This window comes from Entelurus aequoreus, linkage group LG10, assembly GCF_033978785.1.
Source record: "Entelurus aequoreus isolate RoL-2023_Sb linkage group LG10, RoL_Eaeq_v1.1, whole genome shotgun sequence".
NCBI lineage: Eukaryota > Metazoa > Chordata > Actinopteri > Syngnathiformes > Syngnathidae > Entelurus > Entelurus aequoreus.
In genome coordinates this window covers 60,702,865-60,718,559 of record NC_084740.1, presented here as the reverse complement: position 1 = coordinate 60,718,559, position 15,695 = coordinate 60,702,865, and the positions used below count along the sequence as shown (strand labels likewise).

The 15,695-nt window shown below is 42.3% G+C and overlaps 2 protein-coding genes across 7 annotated transcripts in view; one reads left to right on the top strand and one right to left on the bottom strand.

Moving 5' to 3' along the window:
• Positions 1-13,306, top strand: part of cep290 (centrosomal protein 290) — a 77,284-nt gene extending 63,978 nt beyond the window's left edge. For 3 of the 6 annotated variants that reach the window (XM_062061339.1, XM_062061336.1, XM_062061337.1), the window contains 21 exons: positions 43-141; positions 215-346; positions 2,865-3,131; positions 3,219-3,326; positions 3,399-3,598; positions 3,702-3,915; positions 5,527-5,664; positions 5,729-5,941; positions 6,014-6,130; positions 6,208-6,350; positions 9,110-9,265; positions 9,376-9,487; positions 9,619-10,236; positions 10,433-10,552; positions 10,705-10,788; positions 11,326-11,484; positions 11,545-11,664; positions 11,783-11,952; positions 12,239-12,383; positions 12,457-12,520; positions 12,601-13,305. In XM_062061339.1, the coding sequence (XP_061917323.1) occupies positions 43-141; positions 215-346; positions 2,865-3,131; positions 3,219-3,326; positions 3,399-3,598; positions 3,702-3,915; positions 5,527-5,664; positions 5,729-5,941; positions 6,014-6,130; positions 6,208-6,350; positions 9,110-9,265; positions 9,376-9,487; positions 9,619-10,236; positions 10,433-10,552; positions 10,705-10,788; positions 11,326-11,484; positions 11,545-11,664; positions 11,783-11,952; positions 12,239-12,383; positions 12,457-12,520; positions 12,601-12,815 (3,594 nt within the window). In that variant the 3' untranslated portion in view covers positions 12,816-13,305. Of the gene's footprint in view, positions 1-42; positions 142-214; positions 347-2,864; positions 3,132-3,218; positions 3,327-3,398; positions 3,599-3,701; positions 3,916-5,526; positions 5,665-5,728; positions 5,942-6,013; positions 6,131-6,207; positions 6,351-9,109; positions 9,266-9,375; positions 9,488-9,618; positions 10,237-10,432; positions 10,553-10,704; positions 10,789-11,325; positions 11,485-11,544; positions 11,665-11,782; positions 11,953-12,238; positions 12,384-12,456; positions 12,521-12,600 lie in introns of all 6 variants that reach the window. The other 3 variants (XM_062061338.1, XM_062061340.1, XM_062061341.1) reach the window with 3 other exon arrangements.
• Positions 1-15,695, bottom strand: part of LOC133658864 (centrosomal protein of 290 kDa-like) — a 53,451-nt gene that overhangs the window by 10,876 nt on the left and 26,880 nt on the right. Inside the window, exon 31 of the mRNA XM_062061342.1 lies at positions 15,651-15,695. This exon is cut by the window's right edge and continues 40 nt beyond it. Coding sequence (XP_061917326.1) covers positions 15,651-15,695 — 45 coding nt within the window. The remainder of the gene's footprint in view (positions 1-15,650) is intronic.

Sequence of the window (15,695 nt, the reverse complement as noted above, 5' to 3'; positions counted from 1 at the left end):
TCATAGCCATGTTTGTAAATTGTTGTCTTTGTCTTTGCCAAGATTCAAGAAGAGCACCAACTTGCGTGGGATCAGCGAGAGTTGGAACTGGAACATCAGCTGGACCAGTATGAGAAGGAAGCTCTCTGTGGCGCTAAAAAGGTTTGTTTTGAATCCTATTTTCTGAAGCCTCTTTTTATACCTTGTAATCAACTTTTTCTGGGCTTGTGCTCAGTTGGAAGACGCAGCAGGCTTCCCAGACCCGGGTCTGCCTCCTGCTCAACAACTGGAGTTGGCTTTGAGAAGAACCCGACAGCAGGCTAGCACCATTTCAGATGCAAAGGCTGCCTGCAGACATTTGGAAGAGGTACTGCATATTAGGTCTGCGCCATTTGGAGAAAAAAACAAATTGCCTTTTTTCTATCCAAAACTGCGATTGTGATTTGCTGTTTTTATATTTTATACATAAAAATGTCTAAAAGTGTGACAATAAGGAGTGATGGAAGACATGTTACTTCTAGACTGCCATTCAACATATTATTGTCTCATTAGAACAATATGCAATATCTGCTTTCTAGATATTTGTCTTTTCGGATCACGGCATTCTCGCTCCTCCGTAAATGTTATATATTGCTAATATTGCCCATCAACATTATTACCACAACAAGACTCACTAGCGAGTAGCAAGACTGTCTGTGCTTCCTGTGTGTGTAAAGCTGGCAGTCTTGCTCTCTAAGGTCAACAAAGGTTGTGAATGACTAAAAAGAGGGCTCACTGTGTTCAGTTCATTCTACTGTTTAATAAAGATGCTGAGAGCGATGCAGAGTGACAACGCTCTCTCCCTGTTTGAAGTGAGAGAGAAACAAACGTGACGCTCAGCAATTCTATTTGGCAAACATGTCTGTTACTCAAATGTTGGTGACAGCGGAGAAAAAAAAGAGCGTCCTGAGCTTATTTATCGCACTAATTGAAACCTTGATGTGGATGAATCTTCCAGCCCTACTGTATAGTCTATGTACGAAACCCAAAAGCAGTAAAGTTGTGTAAATGGTAAATAAAAAGAGAATACAATGATTTGCAAATCCTTTTCAACTTATATTCAATTGAATAGACTGCAAAGACAAGATATTTCATGTTCACACTGAGAAACTTTGTTATTTTTTGCAATTATTAGCTCATTTGGAATTTGATGCCTGCAACATGTTTCAAAAAAGCTGGCAGAAGTGGCAAAAAAGACTGAGAAAGTGGAGGAATGCTCATCAACCTACTCAGTGGCCTAGTGGTTAGAGTGTCCGCCCTGAGATGGGTAGGTTGTGAGTTCAAACCCCGGCCGAGTCATACCAAAGACTATAAAAAAAATGGGAGCCATTACCTCCCTGCTTGGCACTCAGCATCAAGGGTTGGAATTGGGGGTTAAATCACCAAAATGATTCCCGGGCGCGGCACCGCTGCTGCCCACTGCTCCCCTCACCTCCCAGGGGGTGAACAAGGGGATGGGTCAAATGCAGAGGACAAATTTCACCACACCTAGTGTGTGTGTGACAATCATTGGTACTTTAACTTTAATCAAACACTTATTTGGAACATCCCACAGTTGAACAGGCTAATTGGGAACAGGTGGGTGCCATGATTGGGTATAAAAGCAGCTTCCACGAAATGCTCAGTCATTCACAAACAAGGACGGGGCGAGGGTCACCACTTTGTCAACAAATGTTTGAGCAAATTGTTTAAGATCAACATTTCTCAACCAGTAAGGAATTTAGGGATTTCACCATCTATGGTCTGTAATATCATCAAAAGGTTCAGAGAATCTGGAGAAATCACTGCACGTAAGCGGCAAGACCGAAGAATTCGATCCCTACTAAGGTACTCCATCAAAAAACTACATCAGTGGGTAAAGGATATCACCACATGTGCTTAGGAACACTTCAGAAACCCACTGTCAGTTACTACAGTTGGTCGCTACATCTGTAAGTGCAAGTTAAAACTCTACTATGCAAAGCCAAAGCCATTTATCAACAACACCCAGGAACTTCGCTGGGCCCGAGCTCATCTAAGATGGACTGATGCAAAGTGGAAAAGTCTTCTGTGGTCTGACGAGTCCACATTTCAAATAGTTTTTGGAAACTGTGGACGTCGAGTCCTCCGGACCAAAGAGGAAAAGAACCATCCGGACTGTTATAAGCACAAAGTGTAAAAGGCAGCATGTGTGATGGTATGGGGGTGTATTAGTGCCCAAGACATGGGTAACTTACACATCTGTGAAGGCACCATTAATGCTGAAAGGTACATACAGCTTTTGGAGCAACATATGTTGCCATCCAAGCAACGTTATCATGGACGCCCCTGCTTATTTCAGCAAGACAATGCCAAGCCACATTCTGCACGTATTACAGCGTGGCTTCATAGTAAAAGAGTGCGGGTACTAGACTGGCTTGCCTGTAGTCCAGACCTGTCTCCCATTGAAAATGTGTGAAGGCTAAAATATGAGAAGGGAGACTGTTGAACAACTTAAGCTGTACATCAAGCAAGAATGGGAAAGAATTCCACTTCCAAAATGTGTCTCCTCAGTTCCCAAACCTTTACTGAGTGTTGTTAAAAGGAAAGGCCATGTAACACAGTGGTAAAAATGCCCCTTTTTTGCAATGTGTTGCTGCCATTAAATTCTAAGTTAATGATTATTTGCAAAAAAAAAGTGTGAACATGAAATATCTTGTCTTTGCAGTCTATTCAATTGAATATAAGTTGAAAAGGATTTGTTGTATTCTCTTTTTATTGACCATTTACACAACGTGACAACTTCACTGCTTTTGGCTTTTGTAAATCTCACGAGTCTTGCTCCTAAATCCCACACAACGTGTGTGGTGTAATTCCTTCAAATGCAGAAATTAGAGGAGAAAGAGGCCGCCCTGAGGAAGTCGGAACAGAACGTTGTGTCCAGAGACAAAGTCATCAACGAGCTTCGTCTTCGTCTCCCGGCTGTCGCTAGTAGGGAACGTCTCCTTGCGGACGCTTCCGAGCATGACAGGGACTCGGGCAGCCAGGCTGCACGCAAGCTGGCCCATAAGACGGTCAAAGATCTCCAATGTCGACTCGACAAAAAAGAGGAAGTGGTCAAGAAGTACCAGAAGCAGCTGGGCCAAGTTTCAAAGGTAGACTTGTGAAACATTCCTTCATGGTCAGGCACCCTCACATTAACCAAGAAATAAACATTCTTTTGCTCATTTTCCTTCTTTCAGAGTCAAGAAGAGATGATTAGGAGGCATGATGAGGAGCTGAGAACGCTGTATCACAAGCTGGACTGGAACAACGACAACACCCTGGACCGCCTCAAGCAGCAAGCAGTGGTACTGATAGACATCCGTCCATGACACGTGATTGATCTTCATCTGGACTCTCTGTGTCCTGTCCTCCTGCAGGAGATGATGAAGAAGCCCAGTATCACGATACCGACGTCCAAACATTTGGACCGTCTGGCTGAGTTGGAGCAGACGGTAGCAGAACAGGACCTGTCACTCTCGTCCGTCACCATGAAGCTGAAGCTGGCCACTGCAGAGTTGGAGCGACAGAAGATCGCCATGGAAACACAGGCTGGCAAACACTCGGATGAGAAGTTGAGGTGATCCATGTGTCTGTAGGACAACACAGCTCTCAAGAAAAAGGATAACTTTTTCCATTATCCTCACAATCAAATGATCTAACACAGTGTGGACTCACTGCAGGCTGAAGGAGTCTCATGCCATGGAGGTGGAAGATCTGACCATTGAGACTACGGATCAGAGGGGCCAAATAATGGAGATGAAATTGGAGATCAATTCCCTCCAAAATGAACTGGAGACCCAAAAGGAGGCCAATGTTCTGTCGCCCAGCAACACAATGAAGAACTTGGTGGAACGCCTGAAATCTCAACTGGTCCAGAAAGAGAAACAAATCAAGGTAGTGATCAGCATGATATAAGTCAGTGTTGTTCAACCACTGTGCCGCGGCACACTAGTGTGCTGTGAGATACAGTCTGGTGTGTCGTGGGAGATTATCTAATTTGGGTTAAAAATATTTTTTGCAAAGCAGTAATTATAGTCTGCAAATGATGTGTTGTTGTTGAGTGTCGGTGCTGTCTAGAGCTGGGCAGAGTAACCGTGTAATACTCTTCCATATCAGTAGGTGGCAGCAGGTAGCTAATTGCTTTGTAGATGTCGGAAACAGCGGGAGGCAGTGTGCAGGTAAAAAGGTGTCTAATGCTTAAACCAAAAATAAACAAAATGTGAGTGCCCCTAAGAAAAGACATTGAAGCTTAGGGAAGGCTATGCAGAACAAAATTAAAACTGAACTGGCTGCAAAGTAAACAAAAACAGAATGCTGGAGGACAGCAAAGACTTACTGTGGAGCAGAGACAATGTACATCCAAACATGACATGACAATCAACAATGTCCCCAAAAAGAAGGATAAAAACAACTGAAATTTTCTTGAAAACAAAGTAGATGCGGGAAATATCATTCAAAGGAAGACATGAAACTGCTACAGGAAAATACCAAAAAAAGAGAAAAAGCCACTAAAATAGTAGCGCAAGACAAGAACTAAAACACTACACACAGGAAAACAGCAAAAAAAACTCAGGGTGTGGTGTGACAGGTGGTGACAGTACACCTACTTTGAGACAAGAGCTATAGTGATGCATGCTTGGTTATGCTTTAAAGTCATATCCAACAATTGTGACAACGACTTTTTACTGTCAACTGAGTTTTGTTTTTTAATGATTTCTACTGGTGGTGTGCCTCCGGATATTTTCAACGCAAAAAATGTGCCTTGGCTCATAAAAGGTTGAAAAACACTGCACTAGTGTGCCGTGAGATACAGTCTGGTGTGCCGTGGGACATTATGTAATTTCACCTAATTGGGTTAAAAATATTTTTTGCAAACCAGTAACTATAATCCGTAAATGTGCCGTTGTTGAGTGTCGGTGCTGTCTAGAGCTCGGCAGAGTAACCGTGTAATACTCTTCCATATCAGTAGGTGGCAGCCGGTAGTTCATTGCTTGGTAGATGTCGGGAAGGATGACAATTGTTTGCAGGTAAAAAAGGTGTTTAATGCTTAAACCAAAAATAAATAAAAGGTGAGTGCCGCTAAGAAAAGGCATTGAAGCTTAGGGAAGGCTATGCAAAACTAAAACTGAACTGGCTGCAAAGTAAACAAAAACAGAATGCTGGAGGACAGCAAAGACTTACAGCGTGTGGAGCAGACGGCGTCCACAAAGTAGATCCGTACATGACATGACAATCAACAACACAATAGTAGCGTAAGACAAGAACTAAAACACTACACACAGGAAAACAACTCCAAATAAGTCTACTTTGAAACAAGAGCTATATTGATGCATGCTTGGTTATGGTTGGAATTAATATCCATCGATTGCGAGAACAACTTTTTATTGTCAATATCGGCTGCTGGGTTTAATTTTTTAATGTTTTCTGCTGGTGGTGTGCCTAAGGTTGGAAAATCACTGATCTAAGTGACAATCATTGAAGGTTTCAAGACGCTTGTTTTCACAGGCTCTCAGTAAGGTTCTGTTAGAACTGCGCACACAGATGACCTCTGCTGCTGAGCAGCAAGTTCTAGCCGGTGCTGCACAGACCGAGGAGAGGTTCAATGTGCAGAAGTTGGTGGAGAAGCACACCAAAGACTTGAAGGTGCTGCACATGTTGCATCTCATTGCAGTGAAACACACTGAACCTCATGTGCTCTCCAACCAAGGCTCAGGTGCAGGAACTGAGTGACGAGCTTCAAGATGCAAAGGAGTCTGCCAGGAGAAGTGAGAATACAATAAAAAAGGAGGTGGAGCGCTTAAACCAAGAACTGCACAGGAGCCAGAACAATCGGAGAAGCCTTCAAGCTCAAAAAGAAGCAAAAGAAGAGGAAATCCAGGAGCTCCAGAAGCAGGTCAAGAGGCTCAGGAGCTGCATTCAGGTAATCAATGCTAAGGATATGGGAAACATTCACAACACTATTACAGTTCTGCACAACATCCTGCTCAATTAGAATCAAGCTGCTCCTGAGGACAAGGTGCCAACCACCGAACATTTGCAGAAGAAGATCAGGAAGCTGGAGTCGGATTTAGAGAAAAGTGCCGACACCAGAAAAGTTGACCGGGCAAATGTTTGTAAACGATCCTTACATAGAACCTGTCGCACAAAACAATAACAATGACATGCATCTCCATTTGTCTGTGACAGAACAAGGAGGACATGTTGCTGTGGGAGGAGGCGAAGAAATGGCAGTCCAAGCTGGAGAAGGTGAAAAATAGTCTGAAGGACAAGGAACAGGAAAATGAATCCATGTGTAAACAGCTCAGTACCATCAAAGACCTCTATGCCAGGTCAGTGTGCACAGTTCTGCATCGACGACTCCTTGAAGAGGTCACAGCACGATACTTCTCTACATTGAAACACTTCCTTGTTTACCAAGTACCACCACAATTACAATACAGTAGCGTAGCAGGCCTACGTATTCAAGGATATTCAACATTTTGTCCACTGTAACATTACACACTGTTTGAATATAGGAAGATACAAGACTACTTTAATCAAGTGTTTCTTTGGCTCACCACTAGGTTTGACAATCACTGGTCTACATAACATGTACCATATTTTCTGGTCCATAGAGGGCACTGCTGGGTCTAGTCAGGTCTATTTCATACAAAAGGTGCACCGGATTATAAGGTACATTAAAGGGGTCATATTATGATTTATTTCTAAATGTAAAAGACTTCCTTGTGTTCTACATAACATGTAATGGTGGTTCTTTGCTCAAAATGTTGCATACCGGTAGATGATGTTTTACACATCATCTTCACGTCACTTTCTGACAGTCTCTTCAGGATGTGCCGTTTTGTGGGCGGTCTTATTTACGTGCCTCCACTTGGACAGCGTCTTCTCCCCGTCATCTTTGTTGTAGCGGTGTAGCGTGCAAGGACGGGAGTGGAAGAAGTGTCAAAAGATGGCGCTAACTGTTTTAATGACGTTCAGACTTTACTTCAATCAATAACGGAGCAGCATCTCCTCATCCGTGGCTCACTAGTGCAACAACAACGCCCGAAATGTGTCCCGTGAAAAACCGTCCAACCGCAACTCTCTAATAACTAAAGTTCCACGGGTGAATAATGTAAAGTCACTACACCGGTATGTTTTAGTGCTTTCATGGTGAGTTTACTGACAGATATAAGTAAGAACTTTACACTACTTTATATTAGAAATGGCAACAGTGGAGGATGAATGTCACATAACAAGAAGATAGAGAAAAAGAAGAAGCTTATCGACTACGGTGTCGACACGGACTACAAAGGCAGATGCACACAAATTGTCAGGACTTATGCAGATCCCAAATACACATCAGCTGGTACAAGAAGGTAAGAAAAGTTGCTTTTGCATAATTTTGCAAAACAAAACGCCAGATAATATGTCTTACCTTATACACACACCATAATAATACTCCTATGTTGAAGCACAGTACAATCCATCAAGCGGTGTGGCTTCATAGCTTACCAAAGTCCTACTAAAACATTTTGATAGATTTTTGAGTGCGGTGTGTAGTGTTCTATATTCTCAATGGAACATATAAAGTTTTGGTGTTGCTTACTGGCATATCTCTTATGTGTGACTGCCTTCTACTGGTCACACTTATATATGGTACATGGTGTAATGATAATAGCTTCAAGGTCGGTAAGCACAACCAGAATTATGCTGTACATTAGGCGCACTGTCGATTTTGAGTGCGCCGTAGAGTCCGAAAATGAAGGGAATTAGAAATGTTGTACTTTTTTATCTTCCATAATGAGTCTACTGACAGATATAAGTTAGAAATATACACTACTTTGTATTAGAAATGGCAACAGCAGAGGATGCATGTGCATGTACGAGCCAGTCTGCCCCACAACATGAGGATAGAGAAAAAGAAGGAACTTATTGACTACAATGGTGGACTTAAGCTAAAGTCTTTGGGGAAATTCCTGCCATATTTGGATAATCTGCCGACGTCACATGTCGGAGCAAATCTAAAATGGCTTGTTTGGAGCAGAGCAAGATTGTTTTATAAACATCACCGCCATGCCTCCATGCTTTGGTTTCACATTTGCAGGACTTATACAGATCCCAAACACACACAAAAAGGTACCAGTAGGTTAGTAAAGTGGTGTTTGCATAATATTTCCCCTTTTGAAGGAGAACTGTACTTTCTTGAAATGTTGTCCATCATTCACCATGCTAATGTGAGAAAAGCGCACATAAGTTTATCATTTTAATGCATTTTAAATTGTTAATAAAAGGCAGCTAACGATGAAGGTAATGGTTGTCACTCTAATTCACCTATAAAGCGCTCTAAAAAAAAGGCAGAAAACCTCCAATGTTTTATATACACGCTGTAAGTATATATGTAATGTAGTAACATTCATAATAACATGTAATATATACATGATGTAAGTATATATGTAATGTAGTAACATTCATAATAACATGTAATGTATACATGATGTAAGTATATATGTCATGTAGTAACATTCATAATAACATGTAATATATACATGATGTAAGTATATATGTCATGTAGTAACATTCATATTAACATGTAATATATACATGATGTAAGTATATATGTCATGTAGTAACATTCATAATAACATGTAATATATACATGATGTAAGTATATATGTCATGTAGTAACATTCATAATACCATGTAATATATACATGATGTAAGTATATATGTCATGTAGTAACATTCATAATAACATGTCATATATACATGATGTAAGTATATATGTCATGTAGTAACATTCATAATAACATGTAATATATACATGATGTAAGTATATATGTCATGTAGTAACATTCATAATAACATGTCATATATACATGATGTAAGTATATATGTCATGTAGTAACATTCATAATAACATGTCATATATACACGGAGAAGACCATTGTGTGTTTCTGCTCTGCAGAACCAGCAATAGATTTGAGTATCTGGAAACAAAATAAAGCAATGGGCCTGAGGAACCTTTGATTCTATGAAATGGAATTTGAGTTCCAGTATGCAGCAATGGTTGTTGAGGAGCGTTTCTGTTGTGTGATCGTGTACTCAGGCTGAAGAAAGAAAAGAATGTACTGCAGAAGAAGACCAGGTCTAAAGGAGTGACCGCTGATCAGGTGGTGGGCGTGAGACGAGATGAGCTGGAGAAGGAGGTCACGGAGCTAAAGGCGAAGAACACTGAGCTGGAGACTCAGTTGTTTACCATAAAGTACAAATTCTTCTTCTTTCAGTCAATCTGGGTTTTTATTGTGTCTGTTAAAACTGTATTATGTGGGCATTACATTGACCTAAAGCCTTTATTTTGGAGCAATCTTACAGGCAGCAACAGGCTCTAACTCGTGACCGTGTGGTGGAGGATTTGACCCAGAGGAACCACGACCTTGAGGAGAGACTCGGAGCCTTTGAGAACAAGACACCCGACCAGTCGTCTGTGAGTGCTACTCTGTGCACTGAAAAGACACACACACATCAGGTCTATGATAACTTTGAGGGCCTTCCTTCATCCTTTTCCTCATGTTTTACTGTCCTCCTTCATCTATCTCCTCTCTTGACCACTATCAGTCGGATTCCTCACATGAAAAAGGGAAAATCCCACAGGCTTTAGACGGCATTCGCACTGTTACTTTTGATGTTAAGGATGGGTCATCACATTGTCCTGATGAACCACAGGACCGCTCAATGAGCCTTCAAACTCAAAGAGACACCTGTGACCATCAGAAGGAGTCAAACAAAGAACAGCGGGACTTAGAATCTCACAGCAACACTGAAGACAACCATATTAGCCCTAAGGTGACTACAGCTGTTGAAGAGGACGCAGATGGGACTGAAAGGCAGCAAATTGAAGGCAAGTCGGAGGATGATGCAGAGGGTTCTGGAACTCCCTCTGCAGGAGTAGGTGAAGCCAAGGATGAGAGAGAACTGACATGTCAAGCTAGCGCTAACAATGAGGACGACTGCGGACAAGGAGCAGAACAGGATGAAGGGACTGAGCAAGATGTTGATCTGAAGGATGAAGTGACGACCAGCACGGCAGCGACACATAATCCAGACCAGTCTTGTTCAGCCATACCAGATGTGAACTCTAGCAAGAAAGTGAGCCAAAACCGTGGCAGTGTTCTCAGGAAACAAAAGGATGATGGCGTGCAACGACGACAAAGCAGATTGCAAAGATATCCAAAGGTACTCCAAGCCTTGGTTTCCCAGTGTTGTTAGTTAGTGGTAGCAATCACACCTGTGAGTCTTCCCTTGTGGATTTCAGGTGCTAAGAATTCCCATAGTGTGTATGTGGAAGCACCAGTCGTGAAGTCAAGGTGGCCTCGGTCCTTGTCAAGCTCTTTGTCTCATACTGACTTATGGTGTCTTTGCCTCGCTTCAGACAGAGACTCCATCACAACGACTTCAGGACCTCCAGAAAGAAAACCTCAAGCTGGCCTCTGAGAATTTGGAGCTCCGCCTCCAACTGGCACAGGCCGACATTGACCTTCCAAGACTCAAGGTACATGTTAACCCACGGACGGATTGATGCTGCTAGTTTACAAAACACGATCTAACGTTTAGTATGTCCCACAGAGGAAAGAAAGTCTGCTGTTGGATTATTCTGCTTGAGGGTTTTTATCGCCTTGTTTTCGTGATTGCTTTTTTCCCCAGAGTAAAGTTACAGACCAGGAGGAGATGCTGAGTGCTATGAAAAAGGAAAACTCTGATTTGCAGAAGAAACTTGCCAATACCAGAGTAAGTTCATTATTAAAAGATGCTTTTGCTAAAGAAAAAAAAAACATGTCAACTTACGAGCAGGATTCGTTCCGCAACCAAGCTTGTAACTCAATATGTCAAAGCAGCCCCGCCCATTGAAATGAATTGAAATCCATTTAATTGGTGCTTGACTAGGGATAGGTACCACATTCGGTACTTTTATAGGCACTGACCCAATTTCATGGGTACTACTGTATATCCAATCACATGAAATCAAACGGTGCCATACCTTTGTTGCATGTGACGTCACGTCCGCTTGCAGACTAAACAGCGGCTCACGTAAACAATCAGTCAACATCTAAGTCATGTTGACATTTTTAACACCAACATGCTTGGTAGAAAACACTCAAACGTAAAGTGACTTCTTCCGTGTACGACTTGTGTAAAACATTTGTCTGTAACTCCCGCTTGCCTTTCTTTACACCCACCACTAGTGGGCGCCTTAACCACAATGCTTGTACCACAATGCTTGTACCACAATACTTGTACCACAATACTTGTACTTTCCCTCATCAGTGGTGCGACAGCAAGAAAAGTGTGCCTGAGCTTGAGAAGAGCATCATCTTGATGAAGAAGGCGATGGAAAGAGTGCAGAAGGAAAACGAGAGGCTAAAGAAAACCTCTCCAGCTCCCCATGTGGACCAGACCTTGGAGCAAGAACACAAAAGACTTCAGGTTGATAGGCTTTGTGCACGAGTCCCACAACTGGCTACAAAAACACATTCTCTTGTCAAGGTGGAACACAACAAACTGAAGAGTCAACATGAAGCTGAACTGCGCAGGTTTGAGTCCAAATGTAAAGGACTGGAGAAAATAGTCCTGGAAAATGAGCGACTTGGAAAGCAAGTCAAGAAGGTAACAAGTTTGTCACTGAGATGGAACGCTCCTGACTGAGGAGATGGAAGTGAAATTCTCATGAGCTAAATGCATGTCGGCCGAGGAGTGGCATGACCTCATTTCCTTTTGTTCTCAGGAGATGGAGGTCGCAGAAAAACTAAGACTGGCTAAGACCAGTGCGGAGTTAACGAGTGAGAAACTGGAGGCAGAACTGGAGAAGACCAAGCAAAGACTCCTGGACGCTCTCTCCAGGCCCATCACGCAGGGTTCTGACAGCAAGGCCATGAAGTCATCTGTGGTGACTCGGTTAGTTGCTCCCAAGTTCTTTCCCAAACATTAGAAACCTGATGTCTCCCTGCTTCCACCTGCTGAACCAACAAGTACTCATGTTCTAAGTCCAAGACTAGATCTGACTAATCGAAAACTAGATCTGACAATCTAATTCTAAGACTACATGTGACCAATCCAAGTCTAAGACTAGATCTGACCAATCTAAGTCCATGGTCATGAACTGATGAAGTCTACTAGGCCTCACTGCAAGTTGACTTGACAGGGTCCAAGGCAGACATGTTGTCCTCTTGCTTATCCACAGAATGTTTGAGAACAAGATGAAGGAGTTGGAGAAGGAGCTGTCTCTAAAAACCTCCATCATGACTGAACTCAAGCAGAAGCTCAAGGAGGCAAACAAACGTGAGGAGACTGCTCAGATTCGCATCCGGGTACTTGAAGATCATCAGGTAGAGTTGAGACCACTACTTTTACCACTACAATGCAGACAATGTCAGAACACCATGGTCTTTTATTCCCCAGTTACCGACTGAGCAAAGACTGGGCAGAGAACAACTTGGTGGCCAGACATCCACACATGACGCAGGTGACTCCCCAACACTCAAAAAGCACTTTTGGTTTTTGCCTTTTCTGCAGAAAGCCCAACAGGTCTTTTTTCTACCTCAGATTGCAGACAACTAAAAGTTATTCTAAAGTCAGAGGAGGCGGAGAAGAGCAAACTCCAAGTAGAAGTCCGCAAATTAAAGGAGGACATGGACAAATTTGACCCGGCTTTCTTTGAGGAGATCGAGGATTTAAAGTACAATTACAACATGGAGCTGAAGAAGAACATTGTGCTGGAGGAACAGCTGAAGAAGCTTCAAAGAGAGCGCACGAGTTAAGGTCCAAGGTCATGTAGCACTCTCACACAACTTGAAGGTTCTTTTACCTTGTTTGTCTTCTTCACATCTGCATTTCAACTGTTAGGACTTCTTCTTCTTTGGTGTGTTTAGAATCATTTTACTATTTCTTATCAGTAAGATTACAACTATCTTCACATGTCGTCTCCATGAGGGCAGCTTCCACTTAGTCACTTATCTGTAACGTTGTTTTATGGACCAAGAAGCACTACATAAACATCTCTTGGCAGGCAGCATTCTTCTCTGGAGGACTTCTTCTCTAGCTCAACAACTCACCAAACTTTTATCGCAAGCCAAACAATCACTTTGATTTAGAATGACAAATCATTAAAAATAAACCATCTAAACTTTTTGTGACTGGCAATATTTCAATTGTACTTGATTTTTGGAGCAGGTCTCCACTCCAAAAGTGTAGTCTTCATGCTACTTTGTGCTAATGTATCATTCAACACGGTGAATTAAACAAACCACAACCACATCCTAGCATCTCAAACTATTACTGTAGAACATTCAAGAGCACTGGAGCTCCAACAGAAAACACTCTTTTTTTTGGGCTCTGGGAATCACTAATAGTTCTTAGAAGGCAGATTTCTGTCCGGGACTTATGGTACAATACAATCAGCAAGATAGGATGGAGATTACTATTTACGTATAAAATACTAAAGTCACATCTTAAGTGCACAGGAAGACAGTACAGGTGAGCCAGTGGATGTGTGTATATATAGTTATATACAGTACATGGACCACAGTAGACATGATGCAAGAACATACATGGACCACAGTAGACATGATGCAAGAACATACATGGACCACAGTAGACATGATGCAAGAACATACATGGACCACAGTAGACATGATGCAAGAACATACATGGACCACAGTAGACATGATGCAAGAACATACATGGACCACAGCAGACATGATGCAAGAACATACATGGACCAAAGTAGACATGATGCAAGTACATACATGGACCACAGTAGACATGATGCAAGAACATACCTGGACCACAGCAGACATGATGCAAGAACATACATGGACCACAGTAGACATGATGCAAGAACATACATGGACCACAGTAGACATGATGCAAGAACATACATGGACCACGGTAGACATGATGCAAGAACATACATGGACCACAGTAGACATGATGCATGAACATACATGGACCACAGTAGACATGATGCAAGAACATACATGGACCACAGTAGACATGATGCAAGAACATACATGGACCACAGTAGACATGATGCAAGAACATACATGGACCACAGTAGACATGATGCAAGAACATACATGGACCACAGCAGACATGATGCAAGAACATACATGGACCAAAGTAGACATGATGCAAGTACATACATGGACCACAGTAGACATGATGCAAGAACATACCTGGACCACAGCAGACATGATGCAAGAACATACATGGACCACAGTAGACATGATGCAAGAACATACATGGACCACAGTAGACATGATGCAAGAACATACATGGACCACAGTAGACATGATGCAAGAACATACATGGACCACAGTAGACATGATGCAAGAACATACATGGACCACAGTAGACATGATGCAAGAACATACATGGACCACAGTAGACATGATGCAAGAACATACATGGACCAAAGTAGACATGATGCAAGTACATACATGGACCACAGTAGACATGATGCAAGAACATACCTGGACCACAGCAGACATGATGCAAGAACATACATGGACCACAGTAGACATAATGCAAGAACATACATGGACCACAGTAGACATGATGCAAGAACATACATGGACCACAGTAGACATGATGCAAGAACATACCTGGACCACAGTAGACATGATGCAAGAACATACATGGACCACAGTAGACATGATGCAAGAACATACATGGACCACAGTAGACATGATGCAAGAACATACATGGACCACAGTAGACATGATGCAAGAACATACATGGACCACTGTAGACATGATGCAAGAACATACATGGACCACAGTAGACATGATGCAAGAACATACGTGGACCACAGTAGACATGATGCAAGAACATACGTGGACCACAGTAGACATGATACAAGAACATACGTGGACCACAGTAGACATGATGCAAGAACATACATGGACCACAGTAGACATGATGCAAGAACATACATGGACCACAGTAGACATGATGCAAGAACATACATGGACCACAGTAGACATGATGCAAGAACTTACCTGGACCACAGTAGACATGATGCAAGAACATACATGGACCACAGTAGACATGATGCAAGAACATACATGGACCACAGTAGACATGATGCAAGAACATACATGGACCACAGCAGACATGATGCAAGAACATACATGGACCACAGCAGACATGATACAAGAACATACATGGACCACAGTAGACATGATGCAAAAATATACATGGACCACAGTAGACATGATGCAAAAACATACATGGACCACAGTAGACATGATGCAAGAACATACATGGACCACAGTAGACATGATGCAAGAACATACATGGACCACAGTAGACATGATGCAAGAACATACATGGACCACAGTAGACATGATGCAAGAACATACATGGACCACAGTAGACATGATACAAGAACATACATGGACCACAGTAAACATGATGCAAGAACATACCTGGACCACAGTAGACATGATGCAAGAACATACATGGACCACAGTAGACATGATGCAAGAACATACATGGACCACAGTAGACATGATACAAGAACATACATGGACCACAGTAAACATGATGCAAGAACATACCTGGACCACAGTAGACATGATGCAAGAACATACCTGACATGTGTGAGAGCCTGGTCTGGAGATGAGCATTTCCACTTT